Source organism: Somniosus microcephalus, chromosome 25, assembly GCF_052327205.1.
Source record: "Somniosus microcephalus isolate GS21.2 chromosome 25, FLI_Smic_1.0, whole genome shotgun sequence".
NCBI classification, from domain to species: domain Eukaryota; kingdom Metazoa; phylum Chordata; class Chondrichthyes; order Squaliformes; family Somniosidae; genus Somniosus; species Somniosus microcephalus.
Window position 1 is genome coordinate 58,181,352 of NC_141011.1, and position 24,530 is coordinate 58,205,881.

At 47.6% G+C, this 24,530-nt stretch overlaps 1 protein-coding gene across 1 annotated transcript in view; it reads right to left on the reverse strand.

Moving 5' to 3' along the window:
• vwa5b1 (von Willebrand factor A domain containing 5B1) overlaps nt 1–24,530 on the reverse strand; it is a 308,019-nt gene that overhangs the window by 9,673 nt on the left and 273,816 nt on the right. Inside the window, exon 19 of the mRNA XM_085967564.1 lies at nt 1,192–2,455. Coding sequence (XP_085823690.1) covers nt 1,192–2,455 — 1,264 coding nt within the window. The remainder of the gene's footprint in view (nt 1–1,191; nt 2,456–24,530) is intronic.

The window sequence follows — 24,530 nt, forward strand, 5'->3', positions numbered from 1 at the left end:
GGCCCAATCACCCGGCGACCCATGAGGTGCTCCACGCGATGTTGCAGGTCGGTGAGTGGCTGGATATGGGGTCGTCCTCCCCCGGTCGCAGTCCGGCTCTTGCGATTATTCGCCAGCTTGGCCTGCAAGAGAAAGGACGGCCTCTAAGTACAGTGTGTCACCGTGATCTTGTGTGCACTGCCTCCCATGGTGGAATAGCCTGGCCAGTGTGTCGCCATGATCTGGTGTGCACTGCCTCCCATGGTGGAATAGCCTGGCCAGTGTGTCGCCATGATCTGGTGTGCACTGCCTCCCATGGTGGAATAGCTTGGCCAGTGTGTTCAGTGCAGAATGTGCAATTGATGCTCATGCCTGTGCCATAGCTGCTGGATGAAGGCTGGCCATTAGAGCTTTCAGGTCCCTTTTCCCATAATGTGAGGTGCACATGCAAGGATGAGGAGGTCATTGGAAAGGGTACTCACCCTGACAATGCGTGTGAGGTCATTTAACTTTTTGCGGCATTGGGCACCGGTCCTGGGGACGTCGCTGTTGGCTGACAGCTTGCTGGCGACATGCCTCCAGGCTCTCCTGTAGACGCGGACCGTCGCCTTCTTGCCATTGTCCGGGTACAAAACATGGCGCCTCTTCTCCACAGCAGCAAGCAGCACACTCAGATCACGCTCTGAGAAGCGCTGCGCACGTTCACGGGCCTTCTCCATGTCTTCAGGCGCTATTTGGGTCCAGCAGCAGTGTTCAGGCCTAGCTGGAGGGTTCCACTATCCAGGGCGTGGCAGCAGACACAGTCGACCCTTCCCCCTTAAGAGCTGGCCGGCGCCAGGGTGTCTGCTGTCAATCACGAGATGGCCGCACCTGAGCTGCGCCCAGCCTCGGCGCTATCGATCACCACCTCCGGCTTAGCGCCCAAAGAGAGGCGTCCAGCAGCAGTTTTAGCGCTCGCCCGAACTAGTAGGGCGAAGCTAATGAATATCGGAGAAGTGACCTAGATTTGGCGGCGGCCGCAAACTTTAGCGGACGCCCCACTTTAGCGCCCCAAAAGTGGCGTCAATGAATTTCTAGGCCATACAGCCTTCAGATAGAAAATTAGATCAAGGGGAAAATACATTGCTCAAAACACCTATAATCACAGGTGGCCGCATTTCTGGGCTAAATAAGGCACAGCTTCTCTCGAGGTCCAGCGATTTTGTTTTAAACCTCTTTGGGGTCTGTGGCAAACCTTCTGCTCCATTCCTGGCACTTGGGGCTGGATTTTGAAGTTTCCACTCTGGTGATGGTGCAACCAGAGACAGCCTGATGCTGAGGATCGGTACACAGCCTGGGCCACAGCCTGAGCCACAACCTGGGCCACAGCCTGGGCCACAGCCTGAACCACAGCCTGAACCACAGCCTGGGCCACAGCCTGGGCCACCGCCTGAGCCACCGCCTGAACCACAGCCTGGGCCACAGCCTGAGCCACAGCCTGGGCCACAGCCTGAGCCACAGCCTGGGCCACAGCCTGAGCCACAGCCTGGGCCACAGCCTGAGCCACAACCTGGGCCACAGCCTGAGCCACAGCCTGGGCCACAGCCTGGGCCACAGCCTGAACCACAGCCTGGGCCACAGCCTGAACCACAGCCTGAACCACAGCCTGAACCACAGCCTGGGCCACAGCCTGAGCCACAGCCTGGGCCACAGCCTGAGCCACAGCCTGGGCCACAGCCTGAGCCACAGCCTGGGCCACAGCCTGAGCCACAGCCTGAGCCACAGCCTGGGCCACAGCCTGAGCCACAGCCTGAGCCACAGCCTGAACCACAGCCTGAACCACAGCCTGGGCCACAGCCTGAGCCACAGCCTGAGCCACAGCCTGAACCACAGCCTGAGCCACAGCCTGGGCCACAGCCTGAGCCACAGCCTGGGCCACAGCCTGAGCCACAGCCTGAGCCACAGCCTGAACCACAGCCTGGGCCACAGCCTGAGCCACAGCTTGGGCCACAGCCTGGGCCACAGCCTGAGCCACAGCCTGGGCCACAGCCTGAGCCACAGCCTGGGCCACAGCCTGAACCACAGCCTGAGCCACAGCCTGGGCCACAGCCTGAGCCACAGCCTGGGCCACAGCCTGAGCCACAGCCTGGGCCACAGCCTGGGCCACAGCCTGAGCCACAGCCTGGGCCACAGCCTGAGCCACAGCCTGAGCCACAGCCTGAACCACAGCCTGGGCCACAGCCTGAGCCACAGCCTGAACCACAGCCTGAACCACAGCCTGGGCCACAGCCTGGGCCACAGCCTGAGCCACAGCCTGAACCACAGCCTGAACCACAGCCTGGGCCACAGCCTGAACCACAGCCTGAACCACAGCCTGGGCCACAGCCTGGGCCACAGCCTGAGCCACAGCCTGAACCACAGCCTGAACCACAGCCTGGGCCACAGCCTGAGCCACAGCCTGGGCCACAGCCTGAGCCACAGCCTGAATGCCAGCTCCCTATCCCCGCATTTTCCTCACTCAATATCCAGAGGCACTGGGAGACTGACTCTTAATATTTTTTTAAAAATCAACGGCTCTATTCCATCACTTTCATCCCTCACTAATCTCACTAAAACCTGCTGTAAAACGGCTTATCCTTTGACTGCCCATAAGCAACCCCACAGAACTTCTGCTAGTTCAAGTTGAACAGTTGACTTTGTGTGGGTGCAGGTATATTGACGTCATAGCAAAGTCCAAGTGGGATAAGGCTACTTCCTGGGGTGGTCCCATACCCAACACATGCCAATGTAACAAACTGGCTTAGGGAATACTGCATTTGTGCAAAGTCAATACTGCATCACAGCAACCCACAATGTGACGGCCGTTGTTTAAAGGGTCCCCACTGGATCGCAATGGTGGGCAGCTCAGCAGCAGAGGCAGTAGATTCACTATATTTATTGTCTGCTAACTGACTGATCCCCGGACATTCATTTTCATTTGGTTTTCCAGTTCTCACTGATTATTAGTTAAAACCCACTCAGATGTGAATGGTAGAGTGGATTGAAACAGGCACGCAGTGATAGATATTAACAAGTTAGACTCCCAGCCAATAAAAGAAGAGAATAACAGCAAACAATGAATATGTGAGTAGCAGAATGGTCTCTTACACCTGGGGCCTGAGACCAGTCCAGCTGAAGCATCCCATGTGAATTGAGTTTGGGTAGTGTCACCTCAGTTGGCCACAGTGACATCTGCCCCGTATTTCAGCACAACTTGTTTCAATCAGAGATTGTACAGGATGACTGGCATCTAAAGTAGAAATGTCCCAGTGCTGCAGTGGGGCCATAGAGGTGTTTCTCTGAAGTTTGGGCTGAGACACATTACTGGGGTAAAGCTTTATTCTGTATCTGAGCCCGTTAATGCTGGGCTGGGTGCGCTAAAGACTGACACGAGATGGAAAGTGTTCCACTTTCAGCACTAACACCCCTCGCCTGGCACAGCTTAAAAATGACGCAAGAAAGAATGAAAACAAGATGGTGAGTTAAGAATTAGCGGTACTGATGTCACATTTTCAGGTACCTTGCAGTAAATAGGCTTTCAATCGATCGCTGGGATGAAACTGATGGACTTCTCAGCGGTGCTGAAAAATAGAGAGGCAGAACATAAGAAATAGGAGCAGGAGTCGGCCATTCGGCCCCTTGAGCCTGCTCCGCCATTCAATGAGATCGTGGCTGATCTGATCTTGGCCTCAACTCCACTTCCCTGCCCACTCCCCATAACCCTTGACTCCCTTATCGTTCAAAAATCTGTCTATCTCCACCTTAAATATATTCAATGACCCAGCCTCCACAGCTCTCTGGGGAAGAGAATTCCAAAGATTCACGATCCTCTGAGAGAAGAAATTCCTCATCTCCGTTTTAAATGGGCGACCCCTTATTCTGAAACTATGCCCCCTAGTTCTAGATTCCCCCACGAGGGGAAACATCCTCTCAGCATCCACCCTGTCCAATCCCCTCAGTATCTTATATGTTTCAATAAGATCCCCTCTCATTCTTCTAAACTCCAGTGAGTATAGGCCCAACCTGCTCGACCTTTCCTCATAAGTCAATCCCTTCATCTCAGGAATCAACCTCGTGAACCTTCTCTGAACTGCCTCCAATGCAAGTATATCCCTCCTTAAATAAGGAGACCAAAACTGTACGCAGTACTCCAGGTGTGGTCTCACCAGCGCCCTGTACAGTTGTAGCAGGACTTCCCTACTTTTATACTCCATCCCCCTTTGCAATAAAGGCCAACACTCCATTTGCCTTCCTAATTACTTGCTGTACCTGCATGCTGACTTGTTGTGTTTCATGTACAAGGACTCCCAGATCCCTCTGTATCGCAGCATTTTGTAGAACAATCAGAAATAATTCAAGATGACATATTTGCTAAGTGACAAAGTATGTTTTCTTTTCCATAATTGTGAATATACATGATATTTTAATGGCAAAAATTAAGTACTTTAAAGAGCGCAGTCAAGATGAAAAATGTTTCCCAGTTTTATTTTGATTGGGGAGGAGGAGCAGAGTCATGCACCAATGGGTATTGCAGCTCGGAAATTCAGGCACTACTGCCCACGCTTTTCCAACCATTCATTTTAATGTCCCCACAATGAACCTTCCACTTGGCAACAGCTCCCCATGGCCTGGCAGAGATCAGAACGTGTTATGTAAGGAATGGTCCCATGTGTATCTCTCATGTTAGATCACAGGAAAAAGGAGCTTTGAGAAATCCATTCCTCAAGTTTAGGGCACATTGGAATACTTTACAGTTATGTTATCCATTATCTTTTAGATAATAACATTAGTTAATTCATAAAGCTATAGATTTGATTTCACTGTAGTTTTTATTTACTCATCTTTCTTTCCTCAGTTAAATATGAAATGATCACGTGGAGTAAAATGAAATCAGGATCTAAAATGAAACATTGCCCTGTATGTCACACATTCTGCCAACACTATCACTGAATTTCTCTTTTAAAGCTTCAAAGGACATATAAAAGATGGAAATACATCACTTGACATATTTCCCATAATTTATCCCTTATTACAATCATGATATTCAAATACTTCAGATCCTGAATATATACCTTGCTTGTCTTATTCACATAGTGCTCCTTATTCTCATGGACAATGTCCCACACTGAGGGCTGAATTTTTCCAACCTCGGCGGGCGATGTCCGTGGCATGTGGGGACCCTGCATCTGTTTCGATCCCGGCCTCCAACAAGATTTTCCATTGATGGGGCTCGTTAAGCCCGCCCTGCGGGGTTCCCAGACAATTAATTGGAAGCGGGTCTGATGACATCATTTTGATGACGCGTCATCAGCCAATTTCCTTAAAGGGACCATGTCCAAAGTCATTTTGACAGTTGTGCTGTCAGTGTTCTGCAGCATTGAAGTGCTGCAAACTCTGACAATCACTGCACAGAGGTGCACGGCTGCACCCAGGCTCCCCCATGACTGGAGGGAGTCACAGCACCATGGGCGGAAGAGACCTCCCCAGGAGACCAATGCAGCCTGGTTGTACATTGCACAGGAGGACACAAGCAGGGATGTCGTCAGGAGGACCAGGCTGCAGTGGCGCAAACCTTTCAATGATCACAGTAGATCACAAAACGTTACTGCAAAACCACACTCAGCCTCATCCTGCTGTGCCACTCATCACATCCCCATCACTCTGCCTTCCCTACCCCACTCCTGCACATCCTTACTCACACCAACTTACCTTGCACCTCCACCCATCCCTCTCTATTTACATTATCACTTCCCCATCTCACTAGCCACCCCTCACACTCACCCTCATCCTTGTCCAATCATACCAACTAACAACACACAAGGGTAGGTAGTTGGGTGTCTTATGCAATGTTCATGTAAAGTTTCTGTTTATGTGCTGTCAAACATTGAAATCTTTATTTTCAACACTTTGCCTTCTTGGACAGATCTGTGTACACATTTGGAACTGGCTTACTGAGTTGCAGTGAATAGTGAGACATAAGGGTAACCCCCCCCCACCCCCCGCAATGGTGATGAGTGTGAAAGGAATGGCTTGGGCATTGTAGGGATGCTTTATGGTGTTGGTGTGGGGTGGTGCCAACCTGGCGCATCGTGTGGCAGCCAGGGTGTACAGCATCAAGTGATGTAAATCTGGCCATGGTGAGGCCATCCCTGGCCTCCCGGGCAGCAATGTGCACAGGTGCTGATGCCCTGTGTCCTGTGCAGCATCAGGTGATTGTGGAGAAGGTTGGTGCTGCTAGTGTGCCCGGTGATGTTGGTGTTGGGGCTGATCGTGGTGGGATTCTGAGGACCAAGGTGAGATTTTTTCCAGGGCACTGATGCTGATGGAACAGATGGCAGCTGAAGTTGAGATGACAGAAGCGATCTGTCAATGGTGAGAGAGGTTGCTCTAAGGAGATGACACTGGATAGAGTTTGTTCCAAACACTTCAAACCTCCATAAAGCTGAAAAGTGTATTCTAAATCCTGAAGGCTCCAGCCTCTAAGATTGGAAATTGAACAGTTGTGAAATGGGAGCTTTTATATCACTTTGGCAACTGTCAACTACTCACAGTAATGGAGAGTCATTGAGAACCCGACACACTTACCTGACATGATCCCTGAGCGCCAGGAACCTCGTAAAAAACATTGAAAAATCATTAGGACCTGGTAAAATGCTGCTTAAATACCTTTAAGCAGCTTCTTAAGTATCTCAATTGCCTGACATGTCGCTTAGTGCCGGGTCTGCAAAATGCAGACAGAGCCGGCACTTGGGAAATTAACAAGGAGGCGGGTTCATAGCGGACTTCCGCCCCACTGTCAATCACTGCCATTTTGACAGTGGACTCGCCTCCGAACTCGCCCTCTGAGTGCCGGCAAAATTCAGCCCTAAATATGAGCCACAATCCACTCTTCATCTGTTCAAGGTGATAACTTTCAGTGGAACAGTTCAATACTGAAAGAGTATCGTCACTGTGGCAATAGCATTTAAATAATAAGATATTATTAAGGATATTACACTTTTCAATGCTACATTTTAATAAGAGGCCTATTCACTGTCAGCAGTTTGAAAGCTTGCTGTTATGTGTGGATAAGAATGTTGTTTAACCTTCTACAAGCTGCAGATAATTTAACTGATTGGACTTCCAGGGCCACTGTTAGAATCTAATATGTACAATTAGACAAAACTAAAGAAAGATCACACAATTAATCAGACTGTATTCACTAAACTAAAGAAATATCCAATCCTTACCTTCAGTGAAGTTGCATCGCTCCCATCCCGAGGATGAAGGGGTACTGCAGGGTGATTGATTATCCTCCATTGCTGAAAAATGTATAAATACTTTAGTTCAAGTTAAATTTTCAACAACTTTAGTCAAAAGAAATATGTCAGGTCGCCAGTGTGGGGTCGCCAATAGCTCAGTGGATTTAGTCAGTGAATAGCTGAGCCACACATACCAGGAATCCCTGTCAATCCTAAAGAGACCGCTGGAGGCTGCTCAGAAATGGCCACCAAACCTCTGGCTCCAGAGAAACAATGCAGGCTACTGCTGATACTGTCTTTGGCTAATATTGCTGAATGAAAGGTGATTTTGAGAGCAGTTTAGTTCTGTGAACTTATGCCCACTCAGAACCTGGAAGAAACGGACTATAGCTCATTATATGTAACATTGGTAACATAGAAACATAGAAGATAGGAGCAGGAGTAGGCCATTTGGCCCTTCGAGCCTGCTCCGCCATTCAATGAGATCATGGCTGATCATCCAAATTCAGTACCCTGTCCCTGCCTTCTCCCCATATCCCTTGATCCCTTTAGCCTCAAGAAATATATCCAACTCTTTCTTGAATATATTTAATGAACTGGCCTCCACCGCCCTCTGTGGCAGAGAATTCCACAGGTTCACCACTCTCTGGGTGAAGAAATTCCTCCTCATTTCAGTCCTAAATGGCTTACCCCTTATCCTTAGACTATGACCCCTGGTTCTGGACTCCCCGGCCATCAGAAACATCCTTCCTGCATCTAATCTGTCCAGACCTGACAGAATTTTATAGGTTTCGATGAGATCCCCTCTCAATCTTCTAAACTCCAGTGAGTATAAGCCCAATCGACACAATCTCTCCTCATACATCATTCCTGCCATCCCAGGTATCAGCCTGGTGAATCTTCGCTGCACTCCTTCCATGGCGAGAACATCCTTCCTCAGATAAGGTGACCAAAACTGCACACAATACTCAAGGTGTGGTCTCACCAAGGCCCTGTACAACTGTAGCAAGACATCCTTGTTCCTGGAGAAGATGATTACTTTAAAATTGTTGGCCTGTTTCTCCCACCTGGTTTGCACCCACAGCCCTTGGTGCATGACTCTGAAATTAGGCACAACTGACTGAGCAGAGCAATATCCTGACCATTGAATTTACAATACATTTATTCAAATTTCAGATTTGTTTTTCTATGCACATTTGATTGACGTTTTTTTATTGCTTACTTCGTTACATGTTAAGAGTAAAATATGAGGGTTCTGACTGTCACAAAGGAGAGGTGCAGTGAATGTGTCTGAATAAATATTCTGCGGTTTCCCTCTTGGGCTATAGACAGCACTTAAATGTTTGGGATAATAAGATGCATTCGTTCTGCTCCTGCATGATGTAGCATTGGTTCCAGATACAAATTACTGACAGTGCTGCAGAAAAGCCAGTGCTCCAGCAGAGAGATTCCAAAAAGATCAAGGTTATATCTACAATTTATCTGAAAGCTAATCTGCCTATTTTCAAGTGAATTTTTTGGCAATCTACCAGTGACTACTTTACTGAGATGACCACCGCTCTCTCATTTTTCTGCTAGGTTGAGTGCGCTGGTATGGAAATGAAGATAATTTGCCAATAACGAATGTCTCTCATCCATAAAAAATAATGCACTTTATACAGCTAGAGCCAGAACAGCACTCATTGGCTAAGTGGCTGTCCCAAATATCACAAATACTGACGCAATTCACTGCCTCGCACTTGCTGTAATGGGTTAAATGACCCACATATATATACTTTAATTCCCAATGCCTTATTACAAGATGCACATGTCAGACATTTGGACCACGAATGGACCGATTTGTTACCAAATGCAACAAATTTACAGACAGGTGAGAATGACTGAATGTTCTTCTCAACTTCCCCAAGCTGCCCAATGTTTATCCAGTCAACTGTTTTGAATCAAATACAACAGAACAGCAATTATCACAATTCAACACCTTACAAAGAAGCAAGACAGCATCTTGATCCCAATATAAAAACACTCTTCACCAGTGTACAAGTGTTGATTGGAATGTTTAGAGCCACTGTGGAGAAATAGATCAGAAAGGCACAGTTTAGTGATGTAGAGATGAAGTTAATCGTATGGATTAAAAACAGAAAATGCTGGAGATACTCAGCAGGTCAGGCAGCATCTGTGAAGAGAGAAACAGAGTTAACGTTTCAGGTCGATGACCTTTCGTCAGAACTGGAAAAAAGCAGGAAATGGAACAGATTTTTAAGCAAGTGTAGGGGCTGGGAAAGGGGGGAGGGGATGAATACAGTATAGAAACATAGAAGATAGGAGCAGGAGTAGGCCATTCGGCCCCTCGAGCCTACTCCGCATTCAATGAGATCATGGCTGATCATCCAAACTCAGTACCCTGTCCCTGCCGTCTCCCCATATCCCTTGATCCCTTTAGCCTTAAGAAATATATCTAACTCCTTCTTGAATATATTTAATGAATTGGCCTCAACTGCCTTCTGTGGTAGAGAATTCCACAGGTTCACCACTCTCTGGGTGAAGAAATTCCTCCACATCTCTACTAAATTGCAAGAAGTACAAGTAAATCGCTGTTGCACCTGGAAGGGGTGTTTGGGGCCCTGGACAGTGGGAAGGGGGGAGGTATAAGGGCATGTGTTGCGTCTCCTATGCTTGCACGGGAAGGTGCTGGGCGAAGGGGAAGGGGTGTTGGGGGTGATAGAGGAGTGGACCAGGGTGTCATGGAAGGAGCGGTCCCTTCGGAATGCTGAAAGGGGAGGTGAGGGGAAGATGTGTTTGGTGGTGGGATCACGCTGGAGGTGGCAGAAATGGCGGAGGATGATCCGTTGAATGTGGAGGCTGGTGGGGTGAAAGGTGAGGACAAGGGGAACTCTATCGTGGTTCCGGGAGGGAGGGGCAGGGGTGAGGGCAGAAGTGCGGGAGATAGAACGGACACGGTCAAGGGACGTGTCAACCATGGTAGAGGGGAATTCTTAGTTGAGGAAAAAGGAAGACATGTTGGAAGCACTGGTATGGAAGGTGACATCGTCAGAGCAGATGCGGCGGAGACGGAGAAACTGGGAGAATGGAATAGAGTCCTTACAGAAAGCGGGGTGGGAGGAAGTGTAGTCCAGGTAGCTGTGGGAGTCAGTGGGCTTGCAGTGAACGTTTGTCAATAATCTATCCCCAGAGATGGAGATGGAGAAGTCGAGGAAGGGAAGGGAGGAGTCAGAGATGGACCATGTGAAGGTGAGGGAAGGGTAGAAATTGTCTAGTTCAGGGCAAGAGTAGGAAACGGCACCGATACAGTCATCAATGTACCGGAAAAAGAGGTGAGGGAGGGGACCTGAGTAGGACTGGAACAAAGAATGTTCCACATATCCCACGAAAAGGCAGGCATGGCTAGGACCCATGCGGGTTCCCATAGCAACACCTTTGACTTGGAGGAAGTGAGTGGAGTCAAAGGAGAAGTTGTTCAATGTGAGAACAAGTTCAGCCAGGCGGAGGAGGGTGGTGGTGGATGGGGACTGGTTGGGCCTCTGTTCAAGGAAGAAGCGGAGTGCCCTCAGGCCATCCTGGTGGGGGATGGAGGTGTAGAGAGATTGTACGTCCATGGTGAAAAGGAGGCGGTTGGGGCCAGGAAACTGGAAACTGTTAAAGTGTTCCATTTCCTGCTTTTTTCCAGTTCTGACGAAAGGTCATTGACCTGAAACGTTAACTCTGTTTCTCTCTTCACAGATGCTGCCTAACCTGCTGAGTATCTCCAACATTTTCTGTTTTTATTTCAGATTTCCAGCATCTGCAGTATTTGCTTTTTGTATTAATCATATGGATGTTGGCCAGGAATGTAGAAATACCTGTTTCTGGTATTAACCAACCCCCTCCACACCCAAAATTACAAAGCCTGGAAGGAGGGTTATAAAAAGAAAGACTTGAAAGACTTGCCTTTATATAGCGCCTTTCATGACCACCGGACATCTCAAAGCGTTTTACAGCCAATGAAGTACTTTTGGAGTGTAATCACTGTTGTAATGTGGGAAACGCAGCAGCCAATTTGCGCACAGCAAGTTCCCACAAACAGCAAAGTGATAATGACCAGATAATCTGTTTTTGTTATGTTGATTGAGGGATAAATATTGGCCAGGACACCAGGGATAACTCCCCTGTTCTTCTTCAGAATAGTGCCATGGGATCTTTTATGTCCACCTGAGAGAGCAGACGGGGAGCCTCGGTTTAACGTCTCATCCGAAAGATGGCACTTCTGACAGTGCAGCACTCCCTAAACACTGCACTGGAGTGTCAGCCTAGATATTTGTGCTTGAGTCTGTAGAGTGGGAGTATGAACCCACAACCTTCTGACTCAGAGACGAGTGTGCTGCCCACTGAGCCACAGCTGATATATGTCATATCCGACACTCATAGAATGTAATAACGGGTCTTGGCCTCAACAACAACAACAATAAATTGCATTTATATAGCACCATTAATGTAGTAAAATGTCCCAAGGTGCTTCACAGGAACGATCATCAGACAAAATTTGACACCGAGCCACATAAGGAGATATTAGGACAGGTGACCAAAAGCTTGAACAAAGCGGTAGGTTTTAAGGAATGTCTTAAAGGAGGAGAGAGAGGTAGAGAAGTTTAGGAAGGTAATTCCAGAGCTTAGGGCCTCGGCAGCTGAAGGCACGGCCGCCAATGGTGGAGCAATTTTTTAAAATTAGTTTATGGGATGTGGCCGTCGCTGGCAAGGCCGGCATTTATTGCCCATCCCTAGTTGCCCTTGAGAAGGTGGTGGTGAGCTGCCTTCTTGAACCGCTGCAGTCCATGTGGTGAAGATACTCCCACAGTGCTGTTAGGGAGGGAGTTCCAGGATTTTGACCCAGCGCCGATGAAGGAACGGCGATATATTTCCAAGTCAGGATGATGTGTGACTTGGAGGGGAACTTGGAGGTGGTGGTGTTCCCATGCACCTGCTGCCCTTGTCCTTCTAGGTGGAAGAGGTCGCAGGTTTGGGCGGTGCTGCCGAAGAAGCCTTGGCGAGTTGCTGCAGTGCATCTTGTAGATGGTACACACTGCAGCCACAGTACGCCGGTGGTGGAGGGAGTGAATGTTTAAGGTGGTGGATGGGGTGCCAATCAAGCGGGCTGCTTTGCCCTGGATGGTGTCGAGTTTCTTGAGCGTTGTTGGAGCTGCACTCATCCAGGCAAGTGGAGAGTATTCCATCACACTCCTTATTTGTGCCTTGTAGATGGTGGAAAGGCTTTGGATGTTCAGGAGGTGAGACACTAGGCTAGTCCAGTTAAGTTTCTGGTCAATGGTGACCCCCAGGATATTGATGGTGGGGAATTCGGCAATGGTAATGCCGTTGAATGTCAAGTGGTGGTGGTTAGACGCTTGCTTGTTGGAGATAATCATTGCCTGGCACTTGTATAGAGCGAATATTACCTGCCACTTATCAGCCCAAGCCTGAATGTCATCCAGGTCTTGTTGCATGCGGGTATAGACTGCTTCATTATCTGAGGAGTTGTGAATGGCACGGAACACTGTGCAGTCATCAGCGAACATCCCCACTTCTGACCTTATGATGGAAGGAAGATCATTGATGAAACAGCTAAAGATGGCTGGGCTGAGGACACTGCCCTGAGGAACTCCTGCAGTGATGTCCTGGGGCTGTAATGATTGACCTCCAACCACCACAATCAGTTGAAATTGAGTCTGTGCACAAGGCCGGAAACATGGCTGCAAGATAATCATGACTGAGAACTAAACATACAAGGGTATTTGACAATTAGGAAGGACAGACAGGAAGGAAAGGGAGGTGGGGTTGCTATGTTAATCAAGGATGGAATCACTGCAATAGTCAGAAATGATATTGGGTCAAAGGATCAGGATAGTGAAATAGTTTGGGTGGAGATAAGGAATAATAAGGGGAAAAAGTCACTAGTGGGCGTAGTCTATAGGCCTCCTAACAGTTGCAACTCTGTTGGTCGAAGTATAAATCAGGAAATAGTTGGGGCTTGTAATAAGGGAACAGCTATAATCATGGGGGATTTTAACTTTCATATTGACTGGACTAATCAAATTGGGCATGGCAGCCTTGAGGAAGAGTTCATAGAGTGTATTAGGGACGGGTTCCTTGAGCAGTATGTAACTGAACCAACCAGGGGGCAGGCAATCTTAGATCTGGTCCTGTGTAATGAGACAGGATTAATAAAAAATGTCCTAGTAAAGGATCCCCTTGGAATGAGTGACCATAATATGGTTGAATTCCAAATTCAGTTTGAGGATGAGAGAGTTGGATCTCAAACCAGCGTACTGAGCTTAAATAAAGGAGACTATGAAGGTATGAGAGTAGAATTGACTAAAGTGGACTGGGAAAACAGATTAAAGTGTAAGACGGTACAAGAGCAGTGGTCTACATTCAAGGAGATATTTCACATCTTTCAAGATAAATATATTCCACTGAGGAAAAAGGGGAATAAAAGAAAAGACAGCCATCCGTGGCTTAGTAAAGTAATAAAGGTTAGTATCCGACTGAAAACAAGGGCATATAAAGTAGCCAAATCTAGTGGGAGGATAAAAGATTGGGAAGCATTTAAAAGCCAGCAAACAATAACTAAAAGATTAATTAAGAAAGGGAAGATAGATTATGAAAGTAAACTAGCAAAAAATATAGAAACAGATAGCAAGAGTTTCTACAGCTATATAAAAAGAAAAGGGGTGGTTAAAGTGAACGTTGGTCCCTTAGAGGATGGGACCGGGAAACTAGTGGTGGGGAACATGGAGATGGCAAAGACGCTGAACAAATATTTTGTATCAGTCTTTACAGTAGAGGACACTAAAAATATCCCAACACTGGACATACAGTGGGCAATAGGGGGGGGGGGGGGGAGCTAAACACGATTAAAATCACTAAGGAGATGGTACTCAGTAAAATAATGGGACTTAAGGCGGATAAATCCCCCGGACCTGATGGCCTACATCCTAGGGTCTTGAGAGAAGTAGCGGTAGGGATTGTGGATGCATTGGTGATTATTTTCCAGAACTCCCTGGACTCAGGAAAGGTCCCGGCAGATTGGAAAACTGCTAATGTAACACCCTTATTTAAGAAGGGAAGTAGACAAAAAGCTGGAAACTATAGACCAGTTAGCCTAACATCTGTGGTTGGCAAAATGTTGGAGTCCATTATTAAGGAAACAGTAACAGAGCATTTGGATAAACATAATTTAATAGGACAGAGTCAGCATGGTTTTATGAAGAGGAAGTCATGTTTGACAAATTTGCTCGAATTCTTTGAGGATGTAACATACAGGGTGGATAAAGGGGAACCAGTGGATGTGGTGTATTTGGACTTCCAAAAGGCATTTGACAAGGTTCCACACAAAAGATTACTGATCAAGATAAAAAATCACGGGATTGGGGGTAATATACTGGCATGGGTGGAAGATTGGCTATCTAACAGAAAACAAAGAGTTGGGATAAATGATTCATTCTCGGGCTGGCAATCAGTAACTAGTGGTGTTCCGCAGGGGTCAGTGCTGGGACCCCAACTCTTTACAATCTATATTAACGATTTGGAGGAAGGGACCGAGTGCAACATATCCAAGTTTGCCGACGATACAAAGATGGGAGGGAAAGCAGTGAGTGAGGAGGACATAAAAAACCTGCAAAAGGACATAGACAGGCTAAGTGAGTGGGCAGAGATTTGGCAGATGCAATATAATGTTGGAAAGTGTGAGGTTATGCACTTTGGCAGAAAAAATCAAAGAGCAAGTTATTATCTAAATGGAGAGAAACTGCAAAGTGCTACAGTACAAAGGGATCTGGGGGTCCTGGTGCATGAAACACAAAAAGTTAGTATGCAGGTGCAGCAGGTGATCAGGAAGGCCAATGGAATCTTGGCTTTTATTGCGAGGGGGATGGAGTATAAAAACAGGGCAGTCTTGCTGCAGTTATACAGGGTATTGGTGAGGCCACACCTGGAATACTGTGTGCAGTTTTGGTTTCCATATTTAAGAAAAGATATACTTGCTCTCGAGGCGGTTCAGAGAATGTTCACTCGGTTGATTCTGGAGATGAGGGGGTTGACGTGTGAGGGGGCTTGATCGGATGGATGCGGTGAGGATGTTTCCACTGATGGGTGATGTTGTGTATGTAATATGTGTGCTACTTTGAACCTATGGACAGGACTGCACTACTTGTTGGGCGTAGTGATACGCAGTACCACTCCTGGCCATAGGGGTATAAATAGTACTGTGGGTACTGATCTCCCCTCAGTTCCCGCCTGTGGGCATGAAGTAAAGACCTATGTATAGTCCCTACCTCCAACCAGTAAAGACCTGTTTGAGTTATACGTTTAAGTCTTTGTGTTAATTGTTCAATACAATACACATACTTAACACTGGCGACGAGTCAGGTTCTTACCCTGCGGCAGTTGAAGAGAGGTTTCAAACATCACCACCCCACTAGAAGCGACAGGCTTTAGGACTCTGAAGCCTCCATCAGCGACTGAGCACTGGAGTGCAGCAAACATCCTGACAGCTTCCAGCGACTGACAGAAGTCTTTCTGCAGTTTCCTTGTTCAACCTAGGTGGTGGGGTAAGCCGTGCAGTGTTGGCTGCAAAGACAGGGCTGGGGAAGTTGGAGAAGATAAGGGCGATCGCAATCCCTGATAAGAGCCGCGGTGAAACACGCGAGCGGGTAAGCCAGAGCCGCGCGAGCGGGTGAGCCAGAGGCCGGGAGCCGCTTCAAGTGCGAGGCGCAGCGCGGGCCAGCGATCGGAACCAAAGATAAGGGCCGCACTCGGGGGCTGAAGGGAGACGGCGTCGGGGGACGGGTGAAGACCGCCAAGCGCGGGAAAACCGCCATTTTGTGGGCGGAGGACGACGGCAAGAGCGGGAAGCCGCCATCTTTGATAACAAGTAAACAAAATAAAATCTGAGAAATTGCAAATCTACAATGCCTAAACACGGGAATATTAGCACCTTTGATAGTGACCTCGAAGATTGGGCCATATATGTTGAAAGAGTAAAAAGTTATTGTAAGGCCAATAAAATTCATGACCAAGATAAAGCTCTAACATTATTAAATTTAATGGGTGCGAAGACATACGGGCAATTGAAACACCTGTTATCACCAGATGAACTGGCGGATAAGACGTTCGATGAGATTGTTACTGTCCTGAAAGATCATCTAAACCCCACGCCGCTGGTGCTAGCGGAACGATTTAAATTTTATGACAGAAGGCAGCTACAGCATGAAAGCAATGCTGATTATTTGCTGGAATTGCGTAAATTAGCGAAATATTGCCAGTTTGGAACGGGACTGACAGAGGCACTTCGAGACAAATTTGTGTGTGGTTTATTTAAACAGGATACACAAAAGCGACTGCTCGAGGAGAATGAGCTGACGCTTGAGAAGGCGGTCACTATGGCAGCAGCACACGAAGCCGCAGCGAGAGGCACGGCAGTAATGCAGCTACGGTCACCGGAGCTCAGTGCACACAAATTGGGTGTGAGTTCTGGCAAATGTTATCGTTGTGGAAAGACAACGCATGATCAGAACCAGTGTTGGTTTAAAAACCAAGAATGTAGAACTTGTGGTAGGCTTGGACATATAGCTAGAGTATGCAGGTCAGGGAAGAAGACCAGCAACAAGAAGTCACCGCAAGGAAAATACGCAAAGGTACACAAGGTGACCGAACAGGAGTCCGATTCAGACGCTAGCAGTAATGAACTGGCTAGCTTAAGCTGTAATGAACTGGCTAGCTTAAGAGTACTCAACGCTGGTAAGGGTGCAGACCTCCAGACAATTTGGGTCACTCTTCAGATAGAAGGAGTCCAAGTAAAACTGGAATTGGACACTGGATCGGCATTGACGGTCATAAATAAGAAAGATTACGGAAAGTTATTCCAACATATTCCCCTACAGGATACGGGGATTATATTGAAAACATACACGGGGCAAAGAGTGTACCCCATCGGGAAAATAGAGGTTGCAGTGGTCCACAAGGGCGAAGACAGTCAAATAATGGACTTATATGTGATATCTGAAGGAGGTCCTCCACTACTAGGACGGGAGTGGATTAGGAAAATGAATATGGACTGGCATTTCCTACAAACAATAACGAGTGAGAACTCGGTGAAGATAGTCGGCCCAGACTCTGGAACGGATGATGGTAAGCCCAACTCAGGTGCAAAAGACAAAGTTTCAGCACAGAATTCCACTGAGCAACAACAACATAGTTTAACTGTGGATTCTGAGTCTGGCAAGTCTACTGATGTGCCCATTTCTGAGGGACACCGGGCTCGAACTCAACTCCATTTCAAACTACAACAGCAATTAGAACAAATGCTTCGCCGTTGTGAGCAAGAGTTGAATGCAACGAAAGAGTTCTTTGATATAGAGTTGGAGAATCTGGAAAGACAACAGAAGCAGCTGATGGAGAAAATGGAGCAGGAGCACACAAAACGTCTGATGTCAGAGGAGTTAACGGTCAGCCAACTCCTGCATATGCTGAAGGACAGGACTCTGAAATGGGAAAAACTTGAACACGAACTTCAATATTCAAACGAAAGGGGTTCGGAGCTCTCAAAGGTTATTGGAAGAGCTGAGGTGGCAACACAGACTGAGATGACTGCAACAGAGCAGCCCTTGGATGCCAAAAGTACGCTGACTCACGTCAACGTAGAACAACAGACCGCTGAAACAGCTGCTCCGGTAGAGGGATTGAATAGTCCGATCAATCAATCTCCAAAAGAAGTTGAAGTAGTAAAATCTCAAATGAGGTCATTAGTAAACGACTTGCTGAAAGCCCAGAAAAAGCTGGATGAAGAGGTACGCATGGAGAAGTCTCTTCAGGAAAGATGTCTGGACTTGGAACAAAAGCTGGCTAACGCCCAGCTGGGTATGGAGGAAATAGAAGACCCTCTCGCTGGCCTAGATCAGGACGACACCGAATATTACTATGTCCTGTCCTGCCCAACTTGTAACTTCGACTCCCACCATACAGAAATCATGGAGGAGCACCGAAAGTCTACGGAACATCGGGAGAAGGTGGCTCTACTACGGAAAAAGGAGGGAGAGAAGGAGGAACTGCGCATGCAGCTGGCAGCTGACAGTGGAGCCCAGAGAGTCTCCAAGAAGCAGAAAAGGAAAAGTCGAAACAGAAGATGACCCATCTGAACCATTATTACCTCTACCAGATCACACACGTGGTCCCTCCGAACGGAGCCAATTCAGTTCGGAAGTTCAAACTGTTAAATCCATGGAAGGACTATTGAATGAGTCACTCCAGCAACGTGAACCGACTCCACCACAGAGATTGAATCTGTGAACTGTTTTCCGCAGAGACTGAATCTGTGATCTGTTTTGACATGAAGTTATCTATGTATCTATGTTATTCTGTTATGTAAACCTGAAGTTATATATGTATATATGTTATTACGTTATGTTAAATGGGGAGATGACTGTAAAGCTAGGAAGGGAGGAATGTTGTGTATGTAATATGTGTGCTACTTTGAACCTATGGACAGGACTGCACTACTTGTTGGGCGTAGTGATACGCAGTACCACTCCTGGCCATAGGGGTATAAATAGTACTGTGGGTACTGATCTCCCCTCAGTTCCCGCCTGTGGGCATGAAGTAAAGACCTATGTATAGTCCCTACCTCCAACCAGTAAAGACCTGTTTGAGTTATACGTTTAAGTCTTTGTGTTAATTGTTCAATACAATACACATACTTAACAGGTGAGACTAGAACTAGGGGGCATAATCTTAGAATAAGGGGCTGCCCTTTCAAAACTGAGATGAGGAGAAACTTCTTCACTCAGAGGGTAGTAAATCTATGGAATTTGCTACCCCAGAGAGCTGCGGAAGCTGCAACATTAAATAAATTTTAAATGGAGATAGACAGTTTCCTAGCAGATAAGGGAATTAGGGGTTACGGGGAGAGGGCAGGGAAGTGGACGTGAGTCTAGATTCGGATCAGCCATGATCCTATTGAATGGCGGAACAGGCCCGAGGGGCCGTATGGCCTACTCCTGCTCCTACTTCTTATGTTCTTATGTTAATTGGCAGAGCACAGAGATCCGGAGGGTTGTGGGGCTGGAGGAGGTTACAGAGATAGGGAGGGGCGGGGCCATGGAGGGATTTGAAAACAAGGATGAGAATTTTAAAATTGGGGTATTGCCAGACCAGGAGCCAATGTAGGTCAGCGAGCACAGGGGGTGATGGGTGAACGGAACTCGGTGCGAGTTAGGACACGGGCAGTGAGCACAGGGGGTGATGGGTGAACGGAACTCGGTGCGAGTTAGGACACGGGGCAGCGAGCACAGGGGGTGATAGGTGAACGGAACTCGGTGCGAGTTAGGACACGGGGCAGCGAGCACAGGGGTTGATAGGTGAACGGAACTCGGTGCGAGTTAGGACACGGGGCAGTGAGCACGGGGGGTGATGGGTGAACGGAACTCGGTGCGAGTTAGGACATGGTCAGCGAGCACAGGGGTGATGGGTGAACGGGACTCGGTGCGAGTTAGGACACGGGGCAGCAGAGTTTTGGATGAGCTCAAGTTTAAGGCGGGTGGGAGGTGGGAGGCCGGCCAGGAGTGCGTTGGAATAATCAAGAAGAAAACAAAGCAAAAACTGCTTTTAATCAACAGACACACAGGCCTAGAAATTGAGTTTGCACTGCGCCAGGGCTTTAGCGCCGGAAGTTATCGCCGGCGCTAAGTCCCTTTGCGCGTGCCAAAAATTCAGTAGCGCTGCGCCCAAACGGCTGCCGGCGCTACTGAAGGGTTTTAGCGCCTGAAAACTGGCGCAACGCGCCGCATTGCGGCGCTATTCCGGCGCCCACTGCGGTGCGGCAGGCTCGGGAAGTGCAGGCCTCCTCCTTCCGTTAAGGAGGAGCTGCCTGCACCCGGCCGCGGCCCGCGCAAATCTCTGCAAAAATGAGCCCGGCACCTCGGACAAGTGCCGGGCTTGCATCTGTTCCGGGGTGGGGGGGGGGAGAAGTCCGGGGAGGGAGCTGCGGGCAGGCGGCCGGCGGGAAAGCGGCCGGCCGCCGCGCCTCCTTAAAGCGCCGGCGCAGACTCCGGCAACACTCGTTTGCCGGAGTCTTAGTTGCGGCTGCCACTGGCGAGGCAGCCGCAACTGAATTTCGGCTTGGGGCCGGGTTACCACGGCAACCGGGACGCTGCGCACACCGATGACGTCATCGGTGCCGGCGCAGCGCTACCGGTCTACCGCCGCGGAAGGGCCCCAGGCAATTTAGGAACCGGCGCCAATTGCAGCGCTAGGCCCTCTAGCGCCGCAAAATCGGTGCTAAGGGCACTGAATTTCTAGGCCACAGAGTGTGAAATTGGTCTACACCAGTGACGTGAACCGGGCTCAGAGCAAAACAGCGGCCATTCCATTGACTACAATGTAAAAGGCAATTGGCCGTTGTGTAAAACGGGCCACTGATTCGCACTGAGCGCTGACAAGAGCAAGTTCACCCCATAGACTGCGGATTCTGGGCAAAGCATTGACATCACTCAAAGACGCTACTGTGGAAATGTTTGGGATAGAAAGTCAAGAGGATAACGGAGAAATAAATGTGTGCATCCACCAATGACCCTGGGATAAAAACAGAAAATGCTGGAAATACTCAGCAGGTCAGGCAGCATCTGTGGAGAGCGAAACAGAGTTAATGTTTCAGGTCGATGACCCTTCGTCAGAACTGGAAGGTGTCTTCCCTTCAGTCAAATGGTTTCCTATGCATTTTATCAGATCAGAGGTGCAGTTTGCAGTAAGAGTTAGCCTTTTACAGATATTATTCTGCCTTGTAATATATAAACATGAGCAGTGTTTGGGGCTTTCATGCACTACCTGCATATAACAGCGTCTACTGATGTTCAGATTCCAGCACATCACTGCATCACACACCAAAGCAGGAGATTCTCACACAAGCATCACTGCTACACAGGCACCTCCACAATGTCCTCGATCACCAGCAGGGGCACTGGTGGAGAACTCGTTAGCGGAAGATGCTTATGAAAGCCAAATGAGGAGAATGCAAATATCCTGTACTCAGGCCTGAGCACAGGCAGGGGCAGCTCCATAGATCAGTCGCCTATGGTCCAGCGTGCAATTGTTCCTGCCCAATATCGGGGTAAATGATAGCACAACCCAAGGAGCATAACAGAGGAACCTCACTCTGTACACTGGCTACTCAAATATATCATGGGCAGCACATGAATTCTACTGTCTACAAACAACAGACTGGATAAACACTCCTGCCAACTTAAAACATAGGCTTTGAACCAACAAATGATTTGGTTACATAAGTGAAAAACACTATCAAGTTTGACATAGGTATGCATATATATCCCTACACTCTTTAATATATAAAATGTGGCCAAGTTCACACAGATTTTAAAACCAAGTAGCCCTGCAGTGACCATTCACTCTCCGGGCTATAGGCTGCCTGTGGGCTCTCAATATCATTCTGTAAGATGACGTTTCTGTCCCTCAAGCTGTCAATCACAAAATTGCAAAAATTGTTTATACCAATCTGGCATAAAAGGAAATCTAAAAAGGTGACTCAACCGTGGATAACAGGGGAAATTAGAGACAGCATAAAATCCAAAGATAGGGCGTATAAAATAGCCAAAAAAAGCGCCAGAGCGGAAGATTGGGAACAGTTTAAGATAGAGCAAAGGAGGGCAAAGGGCATGATCAAGAGGGGCAAAATAGCTTACGAAAACAAGCTGGCGGAAAATATAAAAACTAACTCCAAAAGCTTTTATAAATATATCAAAAGGAAAAGACTGGTGAAAACCAAAGTTGGTCCATTGCAGTCAGATACGGGGGAATATATAATGGGAAATAAGGAAATGGCAGATCAACTAAATGCATACTTTGGGTCAGTCTTTACGAAGGAAGACACAAAAAACCTCCCTGGGATATCGGGAAAAATAGGGACATTGGCAAAGGAGGAACTGACGCAAATCAATATCTCTAAGGATATGGTGTTAAGGAAGCTAAAGGGATTGAAGGTGGACAAATCCCCAGGGCCTGATAACATGCATCCTAGGGTACTGAAGGAGGTGGCCCTAGAGATAGCGGATGCACTAAGGATGATTTTTCAGAATTCATTAGACTCGGGAACAGTGCCGATGGATTGGAGGGTAGCTAACGTTACCCCACTATTCAAAAAGGGGGGTAGGGAAAAAGCAGGTAATTACAGACCTGTAAGCCTTACATCAGTTGTGGGCAAAATGCTGGAGTCCATCATTAAGGATGAAATAGCGGAGCACTTAGCAAATGGGGACAGGATAGGACAGAGTCAACATGGATTTACAAAGGGTAAATCGTGCTTGACTAATCTATTGGAATTTTTTGAGGGAGTAACTGGTAGAATAGATGGGGGAGAGCCAGTAGATGTGGTGTACCTGGACTTCCAAAAGGCCTTCGATAAGGTCCCACATAAAAGATTAGCATGGAAAATTGAGGCTCATGGGATAAAGGGGAAAGTTTTGGCGTGGATAGGGAACTGGCTGTCAGATAGAAAACAGAGAGTTGGAATAAACGGCTCATTTTCTGAATGGCAGGCAGTAACAAGTGGGGTACCACAGGGATCTGTCCTGGGCCCCCAGCTGTTCACAATTTACATTAATGACCTGGATCAGGGAGTCGGATGCAGCATTTCCAAATTTGCAGACGACACTAAACTAGGAGGTGGGGTGGGCTCAGAGGAAGAGACCAGGAAGCTCCAGAGCGATTTGGACAGACTGGGCGATTGGGCGGATAAATGGCAGATGCACTATAATGTGGACAAGTGCGAAGTTATCCACCTTGGGTGCAGGAACGGGAGGGCAAATTATTATTTAAATGGCAATAGATTGGGAGAGGGGGAAGTACAGAGAGACCTGGGTGTTCTTGTACACCAGTCACTGAAGGCGAGCATGCAGGTGCAACAGGCGGTCAAGAAGGCAAACGGTATGCTGGCCTTCATAGCAAAAGGGTTAGAATACAGGAACAGGGATACCTTGCTGCAGCTGTACAGGGCACTGGTGAGACCACACCTCGAGTACTGTGTACAGTTTTGGTCGCCTCATCTGAGGAAGGATGTTCTTGCCATGGAGGGGGTGCAGCGGCGATTCACCAGGCTGATACCAGGAATGGCGGGAATGACCTATGAGGAGAGACTATGTAGTTTAGGGATGTACACACTGGAGTTTAGAAGATTGAGAGGGGACCTCATAGAAGTGTATAAAATTCTGACAGGTCTAGACAGACTGGATGCAGAAGGAATGTTTCCCTTGGCGGGTGAAAACAGAACTAGAGGACATAATTTAAGGATAAGGGCTAAATCATTTAGGACAGAGATGAGGGGGAATTTCTTCACTCAGAGAGTGGTGAACCTGTGGAACTCATTGCCACAGAGGGCAGTGTACGCCAGCTCATTAAATATATTTAAGAGGGAATTAGATATATTTCTACGGGCAAAAGGGGTTAAGGGTTACGGAGAGAAGGCGGGGACGGGATACTGAATTAAAGGATCAGCCATGATCTCATTAAATGGCGGAGCAGGCACGAAGGGCCGAATGGCCTACTCCTGCTCCTATCTTCTATGTATCTATGTATCTATGCTCCAGCCAATCAAGGGCCCTAAATTCTTCTCAAGATTCTCAGAAGCAGCTATCAATCAAAGTCACTCCCCCAGATGGAGGCCCATCTTTTGATTGTAACCAGAGACTGACTTGACTGTGAGCCATGCTGGATACATTAAGTAGAATGACACCTTAATCAGCAAGGTGCCCGAGTCATTCTGAGGGAGAATGTAGGCTATCTTTGACAATAGTATAAAATGTTTCGGACTCCAGATAACAGCGCCCCAAGTTATTAACCATCACTGTGTGGGACAAATCTATCTACACCTTAAGGAGCATCTAGCAGACAAACTGATAGCTTCTGCTGAAAAGAATACTTTCTGTCGCTTCGCGAGTTAACCCCTTACCTGCTGATTCTAGTGACACAAAAATATAAGTTTAAAAATGCACAAGCAAAATTCTATTCTGTCTAGGAAATAATTTCTAACAGGTGGAAGCTCAGCCCCATGTGCTCTGGCAATGTGATGGAAATGTAAAATAGTAAATTAATATACAAGAAGTCTTGACACTCTCCGATTTAGTAGGCATGTTGATTGTTTTTATTGTTGTAGCTAACACAGATGCTAACCTGTCCTGCTTTAATGACTTGCATAAGAATTAATTAGAGGATGGATCATTAGAATAATGGAGTTTTAGA